Source organism: Bacillus rossius, chromosome 1 (assembly GCF_032445375.1).
Source record: "Bacillus rossius redtenbacheri isolate Brsri chromosome 1, Brsri_v3, whole genome shotgun sequence".
NCBI classification, from domain to species: Eukaryota; Metazoa; Arthropoda; class Insecta; order Phasmatodea; family Bacillidae; genus Bacillus; species Bacillus rossius.
Genome location: NC_086330.1, coordinates 7,707,457 through 7,728,984, shown reverse-complemented (window position 1 = coordinate 7,728,984; position 21,528 = coordinate 7,707,457). Strand labels below are relative to the sequence as shown.

Here is a 21,528-nt window from a genome sequence, read left to right as displayed (position 1 = left end):
ACCTGGCATGAGAAAGTCTAAGGCAGTCACTTTTATGCTTTTGTGTATATATATCGCTATTCCTACACCTGATATTCCAGTGATTCATTCTCATTTATGAACGTCTTTAAAAGCGCAGAGGGCATGCTAACGTTCCTTACACTGGACACATTTAAAATACACTTTCTTTTTATTGATATGTTATTTAAAAATCAATGCTCAAACGATACAATTACATAAATGTTACAAATACACAAAAACACTCCTAAGTGGCAGACTAAGTACTAATATAAAAAATTACAATTCTATTACGTTCATGAACACTCACACCCACAATTATACAGATCTGAATAAACATTTTGCGTGATGTCAGTGTCATCCCCTCAGCCATGGGATGACTAATCTGATGTCGGTAAACTGTTCCAAGCTTATGACAAGGCATTGGTGGATGACTTTGAATATAAATTAGTCTTGCATAGTGGTGTTAACCATCTATTGTCACTTTAAGAGCGGTGTTTACAAGGTGAAAATAATTCAAATATGAAAATAATTTTTTTTAAGTTATCAAGCGTGGAAGAATTTAGTATTTTAGCGCCAGTGGTATGGCAGATCACAACCAGCATTCAGTATTTGCGTAAATCTGTAAGTATTATCATCATCTTTAGTCTATTATATCCCTCACATTGTTGACACACTACTAAATGAACGTTTATAATAGTAGTTATAGTACTTAGTAGTTGATGGTAGACGTTGTTTGTTTACAATGTGGGATATGTACCACCCCGCCCCTTCCCCCCACTTAAGTCCCTAAACAGGTTTATGGTAGTGTGAGGATGGTTCAACCAAATATTTTAGGACAATATAGGAAAGTCGTCGAAAAAACGGGCGACACTTTCATTAGCGCATTCTGGCGGCCTAGCCTGGACATACGTTGTAAGCGCATTTGAGACAATGTTATTTTGATAATTTTGAATGGACGTTTTTTCTTTGTTTTCTCCTGTTTAAGTTATTTATAATGACTGGAAAAGTTTGTGCAATGTTTGGTTGCAATAATTACGATGTATCTAGCTTTTAGAAGTCGTTTTTTAGTTTTCCGAAGGCTGAAACTATAGCCAAATATCTTAATAGGAACTACAATATTTGCTATAGCCATGTTTACTTGTGTATAGTTTAAATCAAATATTCCTTTTCCACTGTTTAAAAATGATAGTGCCTTATTGGAAACAATGATGCATATTTCAAAATTCAATGTTTTAAAATATTTTTTAATCTATTTTTAATATAATATTGTTTTTAAATTTTTATTGTATATTTTTAAACCAGAGCATTACCTAAAAAATAATTTAAATATCCTCAAATTTGTATTTTTGCGCTCCACTCATTATGCTGAATGACTTAGTTGTCACTGTAGTATTTCAAGCAGTTTACCTAAATTATTGATTTCAAAGGTTTTATGTTTGGTTTTCAACATAAAAATAATGTAAATTATTTTTAAGTGTTTGGTTATGTTAAATAAATTAAATTAATCTCAATTTTATAAGTGTTTGGTTGACTTCAAATTAGCAACATTAAAAATACTTAATTTTGGTTCGGGACAATTCATATTCAATTTTTAAGTTGTTTTTTTCACTGTAAGCAGTTCCTCGAGGAAATTTTTTTCAACTTTCACGGAATATTTATAAAATATGTGATTTATAAAATTTCAGGTTTAGAGTTAAGTATGTTTCATTATTAAAAACTGTCTGATTTGCGTCATTTGGTTGTCTGTTATGTTTACAGTAACACTATATTTAATGGTCTTAAAAATCAATATAGCTCTGTAAATTGGGTAACTGTTTTGAAATATGAATACTCTGTTTCAGTAAAAATATATTGACCGTAAATTTATTTCACGATAACAACAATATTTCAAGAGACGAGAGTAAATCTGTGCTGGTATCTCCCATTGTAATGCATGGGAATTTTAATTTCGCGGGCGTTCCTTTAGGCAAAGCCACCAGGGTCGCTGCTGTCGGGTGTCGCCAGCTTTCACCATGTTAAAAGGCTCGAATTTCCTATATTGTCATTCTAAAATATTTGGTTTAACCCTCCACCACCACCCCCACACTCCTACTACAAAACGCTCATTCCGCACAGTGACCTTGACTATCCAGGGTGGACGGCATAACCTCCCGCAATTTGTTTTGATTTATTTTTGTAAAATTTTTATTTTTTTATTTTTATTTTACAGAAACAAAATGTAAACAAGTTTTGTGATTTAATTGTTCGTGTGTTTTTCGTCGTGATGAATTTTAACGAACTGCTGATTTTCATGGTAAAATATTTACTATATATATGACAAGTTGGAGAAAAACTTTAAAATGAAATGTTTAAACGTAAGACGAGGAGATTTATGCCTTCCATTATTTCTGAATTCCTTTCCAAATGTCTATTTAATATATTTCCAGATATACTACCGTACATATACAAAGATTTAAAAAGTAATTAATTTGATACTCTTAGTTTTATGTGACACCACGCTTGCTATTTACCGGCTGTTTTTCTTACGGGTCTGTGTAGTTGTAGAAAGAGAAAAATACGAACGGAACGGAACAACGATCCGTTTTCGTTTTCGGTTCCGTCTGTTCCGTTACCGTTGTATTTTAGAACAGGCCTTACTAGAAAAACGTAACGATTTTTCACTATACGCACAGTACCTACTGCATCACGGCAACGTAAATTTATGGCAAACCCAATAAAATATCTGACCTACGCTTTCGAACTGAACATACATATATTTAGTTTACATAAATATTCACACTGTCGACTACGAAGTTGTCACGTTTTGTGTTCTGGACTTTCCGGCGCACTTCGTTCACTTGGAAAAGAACAGACGAGTAAGTGACAACAGCGCGCCTTCCTTAGCACAATGGCCGCGCCAAGCACCTCTAGCAGAGCACTCCACGCATTCTAGCGGGCTCTTCGGAAGCAACGTTTACCCTCGCGGTATAGAGAATAGTTAGTTCTTGCGCTCCTGCACAAACCAATTACCTTTCTTGAACGCAGTAAACTTACGAACGGGACCTAACTCTAGCTCTATCAGTTTACATACATGCTATTTTACTAATTCGTCGCTACGCTTTAATAAGATAAATTTATAATTAGGTGCATACAATTTACAGTATCCAAGTAAATAATATTTAATTTATTATTTATTGCATCACACTAATTTCTATGCTAGGCTCAAGATAAAGCCCCTGGGAATAAAAAAAAAACAGCAAATATGTTCGCTAATTATACTTTCATAAAATCTGTAACATAAATACGAATGGTTCAAGAAAAAATTATTAGGTGTACTATGCTTATTTTTTTTGTTAAACACATTTATATCGCATTTAAGAACGCATTTGCGGCTAGAACAAGATTTATTCTTAACATGAAAAAATTCACAAACCCCTACGATATGTAAGGAATTTATGAAATGTAATTTTCAAGACCCTAAAAACGCCCGAATATCTCAACCGCGCCATTTCAGCATTATCCTTTCGGGAAACCATTGAAAACCGGAATCAATGGTTAAAAGTTGGACATTGTTTGGTACAAATATAAAACTACAACTATTATTGCGTCCAAACCACCTTAATATAATGCATAATTATGTTATGTAGTCATCTTGCAAGACTTAAATGTTTTCCAAGCATTTGAATAGCTAATTCAGCTATATGTACCTCCACAGTGCACAATGAAACTTAGGCATGCGGGTTAATAATGATACATGGAAGTGAGTTTAAATGCTATCATGAAATGATAACGAAGCATTAACTGAGGAGACAGCTCGAGAGGAATGATTTTATAAATAACTATTCCGTTCACCAAGTATCCGGGGCTACTAATCATCGCTAACAATTCATATAATAACTGACAATTATAACTTACTTTAATTAATTGTGCCACTTTACAACTACAGATAAGATTCTAAACTTTGCTGCTTTCGTTATAAAGAAAATAAGTTTCCAAATACTGCGTTTAGGTTCCTGGCTGGTAGGCAACACGCTAGGGATTCGGCGCTGTGGTCAAATACGGATTCGGCGTTGTGGTCAAGTATGGATTCGGCGTTATGGTCAATTTGTATTTCGGCGTTATCGTCAACATTTAATTCTGCGTTATTGTCAATTACCGATTCGGCGTTATGGCATTCGGCGTTGTGGTATTTCGGCGTTAAGGTACTTTTGAGAAACACACATAAATTCATTTAGTAGTTTTCAGTTTGCTCATTTGGCACTCCCGCAGCAACATTTTTCGGCGTTATGGTCATTCGGCGTTGTGGTCATTCGGCGTTGTGGTACACAGCAGTTTTCGGGTCGTCGGCGTTGTGGTCAATTTGGAATTCGGCGTTATGGTATTCGGCGTTATTGTACGTTCGGCGTTGTGGTAATTCGGCGTTGTGGTAACGACCCGATACCTAGCTTAGGCATAGATATTAGGTAAAATTACCCTGCGGTGTCGGGGTAGCCATGTTTGTTTCAGGGATGAGCATGCAGCACTCGCACAAGGGGGCCGAGGCCAAATGCAGGACACAACAACTGATTGGTTAAAAATCTTTATTCAAATGCAATCTATGTAATTTTTGTATTTTGTCTGGGTGTGTGTTGTGAACCAGTCTTCAATGATAAGTATTCCGTGGCCAAGGTGTTAACACACATAGCCGTTAGTTAGGAGAAATGCAACAAAGAACTTTTTTTAGTTAATATTACACGAGGACTTTCGGGATCCTCGATTAGTCCCGCCCACATGGCATTTAAGGCCTTGTGCCGGAAATTAGGTATTTCTGCACTTTTTTAAATTTTTATTGTCATTTTAAATTATTTTTGGAAATCTTGTTATTCATATTTATTGGTTACACAAGGGTGATTTACACTTTGTTAGGCTGGTGTACCCTACTTAGTTAAACTTTGCGGCAGTGTACCGAGGCACCTTTTCTCAGGGGCTAATCTGATCCTTTGCAAGTCTAAGACATCGTTAGCAGCCCAGATGACACTTCTCCCTCTTGCAGTCACGTTGGTGGGCCTGTAACTTTAATTCCCTGCATGATTAAATTTGCACACAACAGCTCTGGACGAGTTGTTACCATTTCTCAGAGACGAGCTTAGAACAGCTTTTTCTGTCATGCATTCGTCTTAGGTTCACTCATAGAAAGTCATGTTAGGACACTCGTTCCCAGCCTCGTTGCGTTTTTTGTCCCCCTCACACCCCAGTCCCCCCCTTTGGTTCTCAGAATTTAGCCCAGGATCATTGCCCTGATGTGAACTCGCCAGGCAGTGGCCTACTTCAAGGACGATTTGCCACAGAAAAAATATGTTCAGATATGGACCACCCACTACATCTAGTGGCAGAAATAGTTACCTCTGCACTTGTCGCCAGAGAGTGGAGCTAACGCCCGCGACACCTAGTGGCAACTTTGCTAAACTCCTTCTTTCCTTCCCCTTTAGGCCGCCAGAGAGCAGCACCGGCTGCACCACAAGGCCCTATGCTTTCTACTCGCGTCCTGTAAAAGTCGATCCTATGTAGCTTTCTGTGCCCACCGGTAGAGAGCGCGACGGTCGTGCTTCCGCGCATCAACTGATGTGTTGTGGTTTCGCCCACCTCGGTCACCTCCGAAAGTTTTCGGTCCAGAGCCGAACCTTTCCCCCTCTTTTCTCTAGGGCCGTTTTAATTAGGAGCTTTGTACGCCATTGCGGCACTTAGACTTTGGCTACTTACCACGTCATCTCGGCGTCTCCTCTGTTGAGAAGCATTTTCGCTGCAAGGACGAACTCTTCCTTCGAATTAGGAATGTAGTCATCGGTGTTAAGGGATGTGATCCCAATTTCTATATTTAGTAGTAGCCAGTCAGTCGTTGTAATTAGGCAACAAATAATGTTTTAGTTTACATTTTATTAATTTGTTTATCTTCCTAAATTATGGTTTCTTCCGTGTCATCCGCGCTATTCTCGGTCCATGCCTTTCGGATGTCGGCGCGAGACATTTCCTGAGTCCAGGAGCTACACCCTGTTTGGTGAGTACTGCGGTCTATTTTTCCTCCCCGAATTCCCGTCTGTTGGCCTTTTCGCGCCAACGGTTTTTGACTGTCTGGAAGCAGGTCTAATTCGTCGGAATTTGGCTTGTGTTTCAGACAGGGTCCAACATTTGGGCACCGAAATTGCACCCATCATGTTGTCCAGGACCTCGAGCTTCAAATATCTTTAAGAAGAGCTTTATCCTGGCCAGACGTCCAACTTTGAAGCCCCGGGTGATATTTTAAAATATAACTTCTCCCTACAACCTACGAAACAAATTATTTAAATGAATACCATCGAGCAGTGCCATAGAGAACTTAACTGTTTGGGGGGGGGGGGGGTCGGCTTTAAGGTGGAAGGTTAGTGGTCGCCACCACGTGGTGCGGCACGTGGACCCGGTGAGACTCCTAACTCAGGGCGTGACGTCGCCCATGTGAGACGTGATATTTTCCTTTGAAAACATCTAGCACCAATTCCTGCCTGCTCTCAGCGTCGGGCACGCTTTTACCTACGCAGTGGGCTCTCAGGCGTCCCACATGCCGTCACACTCCACGTGGTCACACAGACTGAAAATAAAGAAATAATACATTAAATTCGCACGCCTGATTTATTCCGCTAATTCAGCTCACACACGTACACGGTTGAATCTGTACAAAACGCCCGCGGCACGAATCGGTTTAGGGGTGATGAGCCACCACGTGGTCACATATTAAATTACGTAGTACGAGGAAAAAGACCGAGACTGGCCGTAAACTAATTAATGAAGCAGTCCCCCGACCGAGAGTAGCTCCGAGGACTAAAAGAAAGTGATTGAGACGAAATTAAAGTTAACAGAATTACTTGGCAGAGAAAACAAGCGGTGAGGTCCCCGGAGTGCTGATGCGTCTGCTCTCGGTCGTTGATGGCGGACGACTGGGGCTGAGATCATGGCTCGCTTGACTAACATGGCGTCCTCCCGCCGATATTTGCATATTCGTGCCACGGGAAACTAAATTAACATGACAAGAATGCATTGAAAATTATGTGACAATTTTTGAATAAAGAGAAAAGATTGTACAAATTATAAATATTAAGATTTAAATTTAATTATTGTCTGGCTTCGGGTTTCCTCGGGAATGTCCGGAAATGCTATGATATTTTAATACATTATTTTAAAATAAAAATACATAAAAACCTCCCGGCCGATCTGCCGTCATGTTGCACTTAGGGAATATAAAAACAAATAACACAATTATATATACTTATGCTTTTAGGGGTGCGGCGCACTGGCTCGACAGCGCCCTCTTGCTGGGCGAGCACACACGCACGCACACGTACGCACGGGTAGGCGGGAGGTTTGAATGGAGGGTGGATGGTGTTTGGGCGGTGGCATATCGGACTTAAAAGGGGCGCAGGTCCGGACGATGTTATAACAAATAAGAATATGTGAAATTATTACAATAATGAGTGGACGAACCTAACATGCTATTATATGTCAGGAAGGAAATTGTTAAATTGTTTTTCTGTGCTTGATTTGTTGTCAAAAAAGATAGTATGACGTGTGTTAATCATATCGGGCCGGCCCTCCTTTTAGTATCTTGTTAATACCTTGTATTGTGAAACAAAACCAAAGGGAAAACAGATTTAATTTAATACTTTTTAAATAAACCAGGAAACCTATAGATCAATCTACTTATGTAGTGATTTATTTCTTATTAACCTATATCCATTTAAAAGATCCACTAGCTCCCAAGTTGCTTGTGTGCAGAGAGTATCAAATTGTCTTGTTCACCACCTCGTGCTACCTCTGGTAATTCTTGTCTTTTTCTTTATATTTTTGCTCAGCTGTTTCCTAGGATTCTTTTTATTAAATTAGCCGTCCGCCGCGGTCTCGTGTTCGAGGTCGGGCGCAGGTCCTAGCGGGGTGGCTGGCTTTCTTAGAGATTTCTGTTCCGGGAGGGCGCCAGGCTAGCTCGGTGTCTAGCCGTGTGATGGTCGTGGGTTCGTTGCCCCAGCGTGGTCCGCTAGAACCGTCGGCGGTGATGGAATTTGTTTCCTGATTAGGTTGGGTTGTTTAGGTTAATTTACATACACTATTCTGGTTGTTCTACGGGTCGCACGTCGCGCACGGGAGGTGCGGGGTGGACTTTTTATTGTTCACGATTTACACTGGTTCATTACATTGGGCGCGAGGTTAACTCGGCGGTACATGACTGCCAATGAGACGTCGGAACACGTAGAAGTTTTGATTACACTATTATTGTGTGGGGAATTTTGTAGGCACGGGGAGTGCGTTGCATGCATAATTAAAATGGTTCGCTATTCTCTACCTTGGGCTGCGGTCCGCTCACTTGACTCAGGTGGGCCATGGCTAGGGGTGCTTTCCGTTAGCGGAGCCGAGTACTGGCGGGTGCAGGTCGGGCTTTGGGGTGGCCTTCGGCCATACGATGTCACCCTGTATTATCCCTGGTAGCGGGAAAAGGCAGCGGTGAGTCTCTAGTGGGGGGGGGGGGGGGGAACCCGTCTGGGCGTAGAGTGCTCACACGTCGTCTCCGAACAGCTCCTTGTCTCTCTTGGGGTGCCTCTTGCTGGGCATGGGAAAGGGTTGGGTAAAGTGTGTGGAAGGGGGTGTCAGCTGGAACCCTAGAGCGAGCTCCCGAAAGCCGCTCCAAGGAGGGGGAGAATCTAGATCGAGCTCCCAAAGGCCGCTCCAGAGGAAGGGGGGAATCTAGAGCGAGCTCCCTTAGGCTGCTCCAGAGGAAGGGGGAAAGGGTTCTAGAGCGAGCTCCCAAAGGCCACTCCAGAGGGAGGGGGGAAGGGATTCTAGAGCGAGCTCCCGAAGGCCACTCCAGAGGAAGGAAGAGAAGGAATTGAGAGATAAAGGATGAGAGCGCAATGACCTTTACACTTTAGTACTATTTTTTTAATGGGAGACCCCCCCAGGGGGTCCACCCCCCAAAAAAATTCGGCTCAACTTTATTTGAGTCCATACAAAAGTTACATACATGAAGGGTGACACTTGATGAGTACATAATACAAAAAAAATATTTACAATTCAATATATACAAGACGAGGTCCCTCCCGACGACTAGGTCCTAGGGAGCCGATGATTAGTGTGGTGTGATGATGGTGATGTGTGGTGATTGTTTCATTACTGGGGGGTGTGAGCAGGCCCTTTTGGCCTAGGCCTGCTCTGCTGGCCGGTGTCCAGATCGGTGGATGAGTTGGGGTCGTCAGGTGGTGATGGGGGTCACCGGGGTGTCCTTAGTCCCGAAGTGCATCTTGTAGGTGTGCTGGTCCCCGGTGTCATCTGCCGGCCCCTCCGGCGGCGTCGTCATCTACGTCTGCGGAGGACTCTTCTTGTAGGTGGTCAGTTGTGAAGAGGGGATGTCTGGGGTGTGGAGAATATGGGGGGGGGGGGTCGGCGGTGAGTCAGATGAGGGGGTTTGTACTTGTTGAAAATTTGCGAAGGAATTTGTTGGTTTTGCAGATGATTCCATTGATGTGAGGGAGTTGGGTTTGCAGTAGGCGATCTTGTCGGTCCAAGTTTATTTAGCCAATTCACTTGCGGAGCTCTCTTATATACAATTCATTCATACAATGATTACTGATACAAGAGGGACACATTACAAAAACAGGCCATCATCTGTCACCCAGCATCCAGCAATCAATGTCATTATTTAACAATTTAGACCACATAGCACTGTCAAGCATTTAACATCGTACATAAACTATACAATATATACACACTGTAACAAATGGCAATAACGATTGGTGCCATCTAGGTTTGGTTGTGGTACCAATCATCGCCTAGACCACAAGGCTTGCGTAGAGAAGCCTGTGGGATACTGCTTGCTTTGGAGAGGCAGCCATGTTAGTATCAAAATTGTTTCTCTGCCTTGAATATCGGCCTAGGCCATAATGGTGGACATGACAACCCCAAAGCCAACCTAACTGAAATCAAGGCTTGAATGTGCAGATGTGGCTAAGACTGGGGACAGACCACACAGATGGGACTACCACCTGGCCGAAAACCCTCTTATGCACCTTAAAAGGACAAATGCTTTTTCACCCCTACCAGAAGAATGGGTGACTCATGGCATGGCTGATGAAAATGAAGTCATAGAGGAATGTCTGCAATGGTGAGACAGGAAGATGGCTGCAGCCCGTGCCCATCAGTGAATGTAGAAACGTCAGATATGGCCACAGACAGCTTGCCCATAGCTTGAGCTGCAATAGGGAACCATCTACATTAGGACCCACCATCGCTTTCATGTGCAGAATAACTATTGTGCAGGACCGAGCCAACAGTGGACTGAACAGCATAACATACTTAGACAGCTGGGCCATAGTATGTTCTTGGTACAGCTGGATGATAACAGTGCGAAATGTCTACAAGAAAAGAAAGATGCATCGCACCTCGCCAAGCATCGACAGTTCAACACAACCCCCGGCTTTAAGACACAGACATGGATACCGAAAATGGTAGACAGTCCCACAACCACCAAAGGAGGCACAGGAGAAAGTACCAAACATGAGCGACACCCAGTGACACAAGCGGGACAGATACACTGGGAATGGAGCCACGAGAGGATAATGACTGGTATCCTTGGTGTAGGACGATGTGGTTGCGATGCCCCGGGTTATTCACTGTCTGTTCAACATGCTCTAGAGCCCTGGTGCACTTACAGACACCGAGCGAGGTGGCTAGCTTTGACTCAGCCATCTGGAGGCGAAGTCATAGGTGATGACAAGCCATGGTGCAGATCCAGGCCATGACTGATACACCAAGGCTGGGTGTGACCGGAGATCGCTTGCACCCCCTGGTGATGGAGCTGAATGGTTTGGAGGTGGTGGAACCACCCTTCCCAACCTGAGATGTATGGGGCTATGGCACATCCTTAGCTGACACTGAGTATCGAATGCAGGCGGAGGAGCTGGATGAGACCCAGCAGCACCAGGATGAACCTCATCTACTTGACTGACTATGCCACGAGGTGGGTGTTGAATGAGTACGGAGACCGGAGAGCATAGTACGAACATGTCTGGCAACATGGACCTGAAACTTTGGAGGAATTTGTGAACCACCTCAACTCTCTGAGGCCATCAATAAAATTCACATATGAAAAAGAAACCAAAGGTAGCATTCCTTTCCTGGATGTACTAGTCAGCAGAAAAAACAACAGCCTGGAAACTAAAGTATACAGGAAACCTACGCACACAGGCCAATACCTTAATTTTGCATCCAACCATCCCAAAACAACAAAAACTGGCATAATTCACACACTTACCAACCGAGCTGAGATTATTTGTTCTGATGAGAAATCTATTGCGGTTGAACACAATCATATAAAAAAAGAACTCATAGCCAATGGTTACCCTGTCAACACCATCAAACAGCATATGAAATCCAACAAAACACTCAAATCCACAGAAACTGATAAACCTGCAGGAACCCTAGTCATTCCGTATGTTCAAGGGCTTTCAGAAAAAATAAGACGCCTGGGAAACAAATATGGACTTCAAACAGCATTCCGTTCTAAATCTACTTTTAAAAGTATTGTTACCAAGGTGAAACCAGCTACAGAAAAATTACAAACTCACAACTGTGTGTATCAGATCCCCTGTGAATGTGGCCACATGTACATAGGTGAAACGGGCAGAGCTCTATCCACCCGAATCAAAGAACACAAAAACAACTGCAAGAAGGGTGAACATACATGGGAAAATAGCCACAAAATTCTCTGGGAAGACTCCACAGCACTCATACAGGAATCCGATAAAATAAAAAGGAAAATCAAAGAATCAGCCTTCCTTATTAGCAATAAAAATATCTTCAGCCAGCAGAGCATTGAATTAAAAAATATGTGGATCCCTTTGATAAAGAGAGAAACATCCCTACAGCACAAAACAATAGCCAATACTCAACCTACCATAACCAATCCGCTTTAACTCCATGGTGCGCAGCCAATGGGGAGACAGCTCGTCTGCCATTGACTGAGCAAGATGTAGCCCTTTCTCTGATAAATACCCTCATTTTCCAAGTCGCACCTGTGTTTCCGTTTGAGGTGGGTTGTTACAGCAATTTTCGGTATCTGTTCCAACCTGATACTGATACAGTAATGTACTAGTTACAAGTATCTGATACTTCTGTATCAGTTTTAGCAGTAGCGGTCCCAGGACCGTGCGACCGGAAGGAGAATCTGATACATTATTTATCACGCCCGGTAATTCTCTACCTCTGTTACTCTCATGCCCGCCTGATACAGCCAGTATCAATCAGTTCAACATTCACTGCAGTTCGTCCTGGCCGTGTATTACCATGTACATTGTTGCGGGCTGTCATGCTTTGTAGTTAGTATCTTTATAGTGAAATAAGGAATGGATAAGTGCAAGAAAAAGACTTCATTTGTGTGGAATTTTTTCACGGAAAATAATGAGTTTGCTAAGTGTAATTTGTGTAAACAAAAACTGAGTTATAATGCAATACTATTTGTTAAATAGTGACTGAACTTGCAAAATGTTTTTTTTTTTATCGATATTGGAACTGCTATCTGCCTGATGTACCTAACTCAAATGTCTATTGATATAGTATGCTCACTAATGTACCTAACTGTTTTTTTTTATTTTTAATTTTTTATAAAATCGTAATCTTTTAATGTATGAAAACACTAGTTACTAATTGTTTTCGAAAAAAGAAAATCCATATGTTGATTACATCTGTTATTAGTGTCAACTGAGAATTTATTTGCATTTTCATAGCTGTTAGGTACACAAATATAAATATTATATCTTGTATTAATGTACTTTTTAATATTAAAATTTCATTAGTTTTATTATTGAACGAGACGGTGCACGTACTGCGCACTGAGCATACTTTTATGTGGGACAATAAACAAAACGACTCGTAACAATTTCGCTCTGCGCCTCTCCTTCAACGCCTTCCCCTGCGCTTCCTACCCTACATTCTTTCCCTTTATCCCTTATTCGTCGTGCCGCTCCCTCCCCTTTCACAAGCTCCGCCCAAGTGACCGTCATCTGCGATCGGGTTCTGCGCACGCGCACATTGGCCGTGGTGTTGTTCCAGGCGAATTAAAAAACTGATACTAAAGTACTTGATACTTTTCAAGTGTACTCGTTTGCAGTACCTGATACAGGCGTGTATCAGTTACAAAATAATAGGTTGATACTTTTCGACCCACCTCTAGTTTCTGTACCATGTGCGTCTCTGCCTGAGGACGGGAGCAGATAGCAGTTCCCGAAACGTCGCTTGTTTCTGTTTTGGTAAAACTATTGTGTTCGTTTGTCTTTTCGTTTTGTCGTGTTTTTGTCTCGTTTCAACTGTTTGTGCTGAATTATTTTGGGTTCAATATTTTTGTGTTGTCATCATTTGTATTTTTTTTTTTTTTTCGTTCTCTTAGTACATTTTTATTTGTTTTTCTTTGTTTGTTGACCATATTCCTGTTACGGAATATTTTGTGGTGTTCACATCCTTGTTGACAACAGCAATTGTTTGCTTAATTTTGTGTGTTTTTTTGTCTTTTTTGGGTATTTTTATTTATTTATTTATTTTATTTTTTAGTTTTTCTTCAACAGAAAAAGTTCTTAACAATGGCGTATGTCCAAAAACTTACATCAAGTCATGCACTCCCATTGCACATATCTTTTAAAGATAACATGAAATAAAGGATAAAAAAGGTTCAAATTGACAGATGTGTCCTCAATCACAACCTCGCTTATTTCTCAGCCCGTTGCACTCTAACAGGTGTAACAGGGTTACTGGACAAAGTTGGTTGCTAACACAAACAGGTACAAGAGTTTTGTTGCCAATTTATATATATATATATATATATATATATATTTTTTTTTTTTTTTTTTTTTTTTTTTTTTTTTTTTTTTAGTATCTGAAACATCCATTAGAAATATGCTTTGTACTTCCTGACTTTGAATTCTTCTGGACACAGGATCCGTTTTTTCTTCCTAGATTTCAGAAACTGGACCTACCAACTTTTGCCAATAACCCCGTGGTATTTATACTATCTGGTGGTGTTTGAGCAAGCGCAGTCACGCTATCTTGCAACGGCGCAGACGTGTTTCTTAAGCGAGCGACACTTGGCACTCAAGGCAATACCGTTTGCGCAATCAGTTAGTTCGCGTACCCCCCGCGGCCCGGTAGCGCGGCGCGCACATCGTCTTGTGCAACAGCCGCCGTGCCGCGTGAGAGAGGGTTTATTGGCTGCACCTGTGCGTTCCGAGTTTACTGTCATCTGTTTACGTGTGGCAGAGTATGCATGCATCAGTTACGATGCTGAATAACAAAACAGGCATTTTTCTAGTGAAACGTGGCAAAAATTGAATTCGGGAAAAGCCACTAAAATTGTACCTCAATTTAAATGTGGCAAAACCACTGTAAAAAAATACAAGAGTGAAAAACTTAGCATGAAAAAGAAACTAACCAATGCATTAAAAATTTTTGTTTAGTATCGACAGCACAATTTGGATTTTTGCTGGATTTTAGTGCGTGTGTCATATTTGACCAATAAAATATGAAATGATTCTATAGAAAATATATCACAACGAGGGAAAGATGATGGAAATGTGAGGCAAATTCAAATCACATAACCCTCCAACAGATGTACGTTTATTAAAAATTTAGATTGTTAAGCAAATAATCAGCTAAGATTTGTAGATATACATGAAATATCTTATTGTAGCTTGATGACAAAGCAAATTTAATAGAGCTTTGGGAAATCAAAACCAGAAAACGTAAATCGTACGAGCTAAAATTAGTTCCTCGTAGGGAATTGTTGTTATTAGGGAATGGTCGGTTAAACCAAAGCCCATAAAATAAGATGGAACGTAAAAATTATTTCAGTATGCTACCTCTTGCATGCTCCCTGGTTTCGCCATCTCATTATATGCAAATAATTTTTATTTCTCCCCAATGTTTGTGACATTGTTTACGACTCGTGTTTCTACTCTAAACCTGGCTAAGGCATGCCGATTCCATATTTATCATTTATTGCTCAACTTACTCCCTATATTCTTTTATTTTGTTGGACGTGTGATGGTTCGGTTAATATTCTCTTTATTTAGCTTATTTGTTATTCCTTCCAGCACTAACTTGCTGATTCTGCCGACTGCAGTGCAACTGCTCTATTATCTCTTTCAGGGCTTCTCTGTTCCAACTTATATCTTTAGTGAAAATGCTTATCACACCATGCATTGCTACATATGACACTTTTGTCGGGAAAAAGGCGGCATTTCCTTCTATTCGGAGGCTTGACAGTTTGCTTATCTCAAGCTGGACTCATGAGGCCATTTCTGCCCGTTATCTACAGACGACTCGCTGTTGTAATTTTTTCCTGTTTGTTTCATGCTCCGAGCTTAATGTGCCCAGCAGGGGAACACAGGTGCTAGTTTCTTGGTATCTTGCACTTGCCGAAGACAACAGCAAAAAGTCGTGTTAATATTTTCCCTTTTACTAAGAACACAATGACCTTCACTCTAAGTGTACTTTCCGTAAGTGCTTCTGCTACATCGGACATCATCCGCGCCGGCCTTAAGTAGCAATCGTGTCATTTTTCGCCGCCAGTCAGTATCTTGGCGTGTTCGCGTCTTTTCTCTGCGGCTGCTGGGTTCCAGTACCCGTCGATCCTCTGGAGCGGAGTATCACAGATTCCTGGTGGGTTCCATCTCCGTATGTCTGGCTTCCTGTCGCTTCTTGAAGACTACAGCAGTGTGTGATATTTGTATACTGTGTTCAACGTGTTAAGGACCCCGCCTACCCGGGCACATATAACGGTGTGCAGAACTTCAGGAAAAACAACGCGATTTAAAAACTACTCAAGATGTCCGAGTGGGGTCTGCTTACGAAAAGCATTTAAGAGTTCCCTGAGGGCCGAAAAGTACTTTTTATTTTGATTAATTTTTTAAACTGTATTTTTAGAAGAGTTAAAATAGCTAAAACGCATGTTTTCAGAGTAATTTTTATGTGTAAAACAACCAGTAGAGATTCTTGAAAGCACTTAAGCGACTTGCATTACACCTTTATCTTCATTTCTCGGCCATATAATGTTACGGTCACCGCTAAAATTTCACAGTTTTTCTATGCACGACGATAAGACTGAGCGTCTGTTCACAGCCTTGCGCTTAGGGACTATAGTGCGCTATAAATACCAAAGCGTGTCGCGCTTATCATCCAGCCTCACTAAGGCACATAAACCCCTGACGAGGCGGTCCCCTTAAGGGAAAACATTGTTCAGGGTTGCACCTAACAGTCACTGTTGTTTTCACGCTCGTGAGGAACATCCCCTGCTGTTCAACGGTCGTTGTGCTTCCTACGTTCTTTAAATGAATCGATGCAGTGGGGAATTTTGATTTAATACAATTTCTTGGACATGCGCCATTGCAGTTTATCACTGTTTGTAGTGAATAAAATTCAAGAACGCAAATCAAGAAAAAAAAATAATTGGTTGTCTGTAAAGTCGGTTTACGGACGATATTTTAACGTGACGTCATAACAAAACATTGATGAAATGATTTCATACTTTTATGAATAAAATTGAATCATTTTTATTGAATTATCACTATTTTGTATGGATACAATGAAGGAGTGAAATGAAATCTACAATTTAATTGATAAATTTACTTTTATTTGCACTCATTAATTCAAATATGTTTATTACGTCAACGAAGATATTATTTTAACTATAACTTTTATACATGTTTGTTATTTAACTTCTTCCAATCTGTGTTATTCTGTTAAGGATAGGACGATGATTGGAAAAGTAGGAAACGAATGGGAGTGTTTCACGTTTAATGTGCCTCGAAAAACTCAAATCGATGGTTGTTCCAATCGAGTGGAAGAGAGATAGATGCGGCGCAAGCGTACAAGCCGTGCAGCCGGCGTTCATCGATTTATTAGACGTTGTCACGTCAAAAACAAGCTTAATTCAGCAGATGTGAAACAGATGAAAGCGATGATGAACCTAAACAGGAATTATGGACCTAACTACGACGACAGCACAGACGGACACGCTGTGCCTGATGATGGGAACAGATGCCAGTTCCCGAAACGTCACAACTGTTTTGTCATAGCTAGAGACCGAAAAAATTCCCGAATTCAATTACCCAATTACCTCTAGGATAGCCTCCATTATCCTCTGCATTTTTCAAGCAAACACGTGTGTTCATTGGGTGCTAACGTGTGAGGCGTCTCCACTGGGTAGCTTGTGATTCGATGGTTCTTTGGTCGATAATCTCTCATCGGCCCAGAGAGCTCAAGTTAAACTTCGAGCCAATAGCAAAACCAGCAGAATTGTTAGACGTGTTTGGATTTCAGCCTATCACGAAATTAATCCGCGAATTTTTGCGGTCTCTAGTCATAGGGAACCGACTAGGTTCGTTGGTGTTGTCGACGTTTTGTTGTCCAAAATATCTGTTTATATCCATCGTTGTGTCCGTATATTTGCTGCGTTGTCCAGGTTTTGTTGTCTGCCTGCATTCACCGTCAGTGCTGAAACGGTCCCGCAGTTGTTAGCCCACTCTGTTAGTCTGTGCTGTTACAAATTTCCCATGGCTAAATTCCTTCCACGGAATTCTTGTGCTGTCTGACATTAAAGTTTAAATGTCTTCGTCCGTGCTGCAGTCGTTTAGGTTCATCAATGGTGTTATCTGTTTGACATGTTTGTTCATGTTTTCAATTTTATTTCTAAATTTGCGTTATTGATTTTTTTTCTATGACGAACAGTGCAAAACTGCATTGGCGTTTTGTCCAAGAAATTGTAATAAATCAATTGATTTTATCTTTGAAATATTTGTGCAATGGGAGTGCATGACTTGATGTAAGCTTTTGGACATACGCCATTGCTAAGCACATGTACGTCTATCTTTTTTTTTGTTGTAGTTTTCTTCTACAGGCATACATGTGCTTAGCAATGGCGTATGTCCTAAAGCTAACATCAAGTAAATCAATTGAGTTTCCTGGAAAATTAATTTTGCATTTAAAAGATTATGGCACACGAGTTGGGGGACAATTCCCAGTAACTATAGTTTCGAGCATGTACCTACTATAATTGTTTTACAGTTGCCGTCTAGCAGAACCATGGAGCTGGCCACGACCCCAGAGAAAGAGCCGATACCAGAAGGAAAGGCGTGGCCTCAGTACCTCGCCGCAGGTCTCGGTGAGTTGACAACTCCACCAGCTCCACGCTCCACGGACCCTCGGCCATTCACTTCCTGAGGGTCCCGAGCTTTACCAGGCGTCTGGGGGGAATAGAATACCCCCCTGTGTAAACAGTGAAACATTTTTTTTAAAAAATAAACTCTTTTAAACGATTGAAGCAACTTGGCTTCTGGGTCGTAGCCGTGTCCTTGACGAATAATTCACCGACGTTTAGGTCGTCATTGCAGTCGCCATCATCAGGGAGAGCAGTCAGACTGCTCTCCCTGATGATGGCGACTGCAATGACGACCGAAACGTCGGTGAATTATTCGCCAAGCACACGGCTACAACCAAGAAGCCAAGTTACTTCAGACAATGGCCGTGAAAGCCTACGAACATTACTTGTATACGATTGTTTTTTAAGGCAACCATGGCACTAAAAATTCGACTACAATTTTTATAATTTTACTTAATAAATTTTGTTATTCTTTCTGGAAAAAAACTGTACTCGGGTTAGTTTTGTTAATGCTATCAAATCTCGGTGAAATAGCGTGATTGTATAAGGAATTAAAATCTCTGAAGGTTTTTATTGTATGAAATCATGTAAACTCAAGTGATATTGAAATTCATTGGTCAGCAATTTAAATTAGATGATAATAAAATTTAACTTGATCGTTTTCCATTTTAAAACCCTTCTTTTTTTCACTGAAAAACTAGATAAAAAGATATTAAAAAATGGACCGACACGGTGCCCTTGCCACACCGTCAATAACAAAAACATACAAACATGTAACTGTATGTGTAGACTATGCACGTGTATGTATAATGTATGCACGCATGTCAGATGTACTAGGGACTGTTGGCTTAATTTCATCTAGTCCTCAAAATCACTACATAGTATAAAACAAAGTTGCTTCCCGCTGTCTGTCTGTCCCTATGTATGCTTAGATCTTTAAAACTACGCAACGGATTTTTATGCGTTTTTTTTTAAATAGATAGAGTGATCCAAGAGGAAAGTTTATATGTATAATGAATGCATAATATAGTAGAGAAACACTGATAATTTTAGAGGTTTCTAATGTGATGTCGTAAAAAAACACATTTTTTTTGCGCTTACATTACAAACGCTGGCTGAACCCTACGAGATAGATCATGTTGTTAATAATTTTTGATTATCTTTAGTTTTTAGTCGAACTAATAGTAAGTAAACTTTTTTTTATTTAATTATCGAAAATCGTAGTTTAAGGTAAGGTATTTAAGTTCAAAAAAAAAAAAAGAACTGAATAGAATAGGTATCTTTTGTTGTTGATATTTGTTGATTATCTTTTGTTTTTAGTCTATATTTATATTTATAATTAGTATATTTAGTATCAGCATTGCACCCGAGCGAAGCCGGGGCAGGTTGCTAGTAATCACTAAAACAAAACAAAATAATAGTTTGGTGTTTGCCGAAACATATCCTGGGACAATCCAAGTGCTCTAGTTTAGTAGTCACTTAACATGTAGCTTTGTAAGCCATTAAAATTGGTTTCATTAACAAACATAACGAGGACGAATGTAAAAAATATTGGTTGTCTGTAAAGTCGGTTTACGGACGATAGTTTAACGTGACAACGTCATAACAAAACATTGGTGAAATGATTGCATACTTTTATGAATAAAATTGAATCATTTTTATTGAATTATCACAATTTTGTGTGGATAAAAAGGAGTGAAATGAAATCTACAATTTAATTGATAAATTTACTTTTACTTGCACTCATTAATTCAAATATGTATATTACTTTAACGAAGAGATTATTTTAGCTATAACTTTTATACATATTTGCTATTTAATTTCTTCCAATCTGTGTTATTCTGTTAAGGATAGGACGATGATAGGAAAAGTAGGAAACGGATGGGAGTAGTATAGGATAGCCGGTCCAAGCGCAGGCCTCAGGCGGTGGATTGAAGATTGTCGGTCCGCCATCTTGGATTGTGACGTCACGGCGGCCATCTTGGTTAAGCATAACGGGACACAGCGTAACGGGACACAGCGTAACTGGATAAGTAGATCACGACGGCCATTTTGGATCCGCCATCTTGGATCCGCCATTTTGGATGACGTCATTGTGTTCTAGAAAATTCCGGTGATGTGTTTTCCGCCATTTTGAATGATGACGTCACCGTTGCAATTTTCGTTACGGCCGCCATCTTTAACTTTTTTATTATTCGATTTTAACGATTTTTTTTAAATTTATAAAAAAAATTAAATAATAAAATTTTAATAAAATACTTATAAAAATTGTACTTTTTCGACACGGAGCTCGGAGTCCTCGGTTCGAACCCGACAGAGGCAAAAAAAATAAAAAATGGCGACCGATCCTTCCCCCTAGGTGACTGCTGGCAGACTGACCCCCACCACTTTTACCAATGCATATACGAACTTAAACCCCCCCCCTTTTTTTAATTTATTATTTTTCATCGTAATAACCTCCCCCCACCACTACTCTTGTATTTTTCCACTCCCTCCCCCACCACTACTCTTGTATTTTTCCACTCCCTCCCCCACCACTACTCTTGTATTTTTCCATTCCCACCCCTACCCTCCTCCCCACCCCTTTTTTAATTTATTATTTTTTTCTCGCACACGACGCTCCGCCCCTCCCCCACCACCCTCTTATAATTTATTATTTTCTCTTTTCAATGTACCTCTACAAAAATAAATAAAAAAACCTTATAAGGTTTTAGATGATAAAGTATGTATTAAAAAATTGTACTTTTCGTCTACTCGTCACGAAGAAGGTACTCGGTAGGGGAGAGGAGGAATTGAGGTAAAAACTAATGTATATATGTATGTACGATTACATAGAAAAAACAATTTTAAGTTTGTGTTTTATCATAATAATAAATCCTCGAGTCACTATACTCAATTGTTTTTTTAAATATAATCTTTGAAACTTTATACCTGGAAAAAAATTATACATCTTTATACTTGTAAAAAAATTAATTCTTTATGACTTTATAATTGTAAAGAAAATTAATTCGTTATAACCTTATACTTGGAATAAACCTTTTCATTTCGTCTTTATAGTTAAAAATATTAAAAGTTACTCTTAATAAAATAATTTTTGTAATATATTGTTAGCAAGCGGCGACCAGCACACGTGTCCTGGAAGAGGACATCTGGTCTGTGCCCCCCAGCACCGTGTCCCACGGTCCGACGAGCGGCATGGAGGGGGAAGTTGCACCTGCATGGGGCAGGTGTGAGGAGAGATCATATTTCTGCAAAGTAAGATCTCCACCACCCCACCCTGCCACCACCACCGCGGCCCCCCCCCCCCCACCACCGCCACAGGCGCTGTGGAGGGGGTAAAAGCCATGACAGTC

At 40.4% G+C, this 21,528-nt stretch overlaps 1 protein-coding gene across 1 annotated transcript in view; it reads left to right on the top strand.

Moving 5' to 3' along the window:
- The first annotated feature begins 15,430 nt into the window (after positions 1-15,430).
- LOC134531645 (facilitated trehalose transporter Tret1-2 homolog) overlaps positions 15,431-21,528 on the top strand; it is a 36,921-nt gene continuing 30,823 nt past the window's right edge. Inside the window, exons 1-2 of the mRNA XM_063367414.1 lie at positions 15,431-15,678; positions 18,082-18,178. Coding sequence (XP_063223484.1) covers positions 18,100-18,178 — 79 coding nt within the window. The 5' untranslated portion in view covers positions 15,431-15,678; positions 18,082-18,099. The remainder of the gene's footprint in view (positions 15,679-18,081; positions 18,179-21,528) is intronic.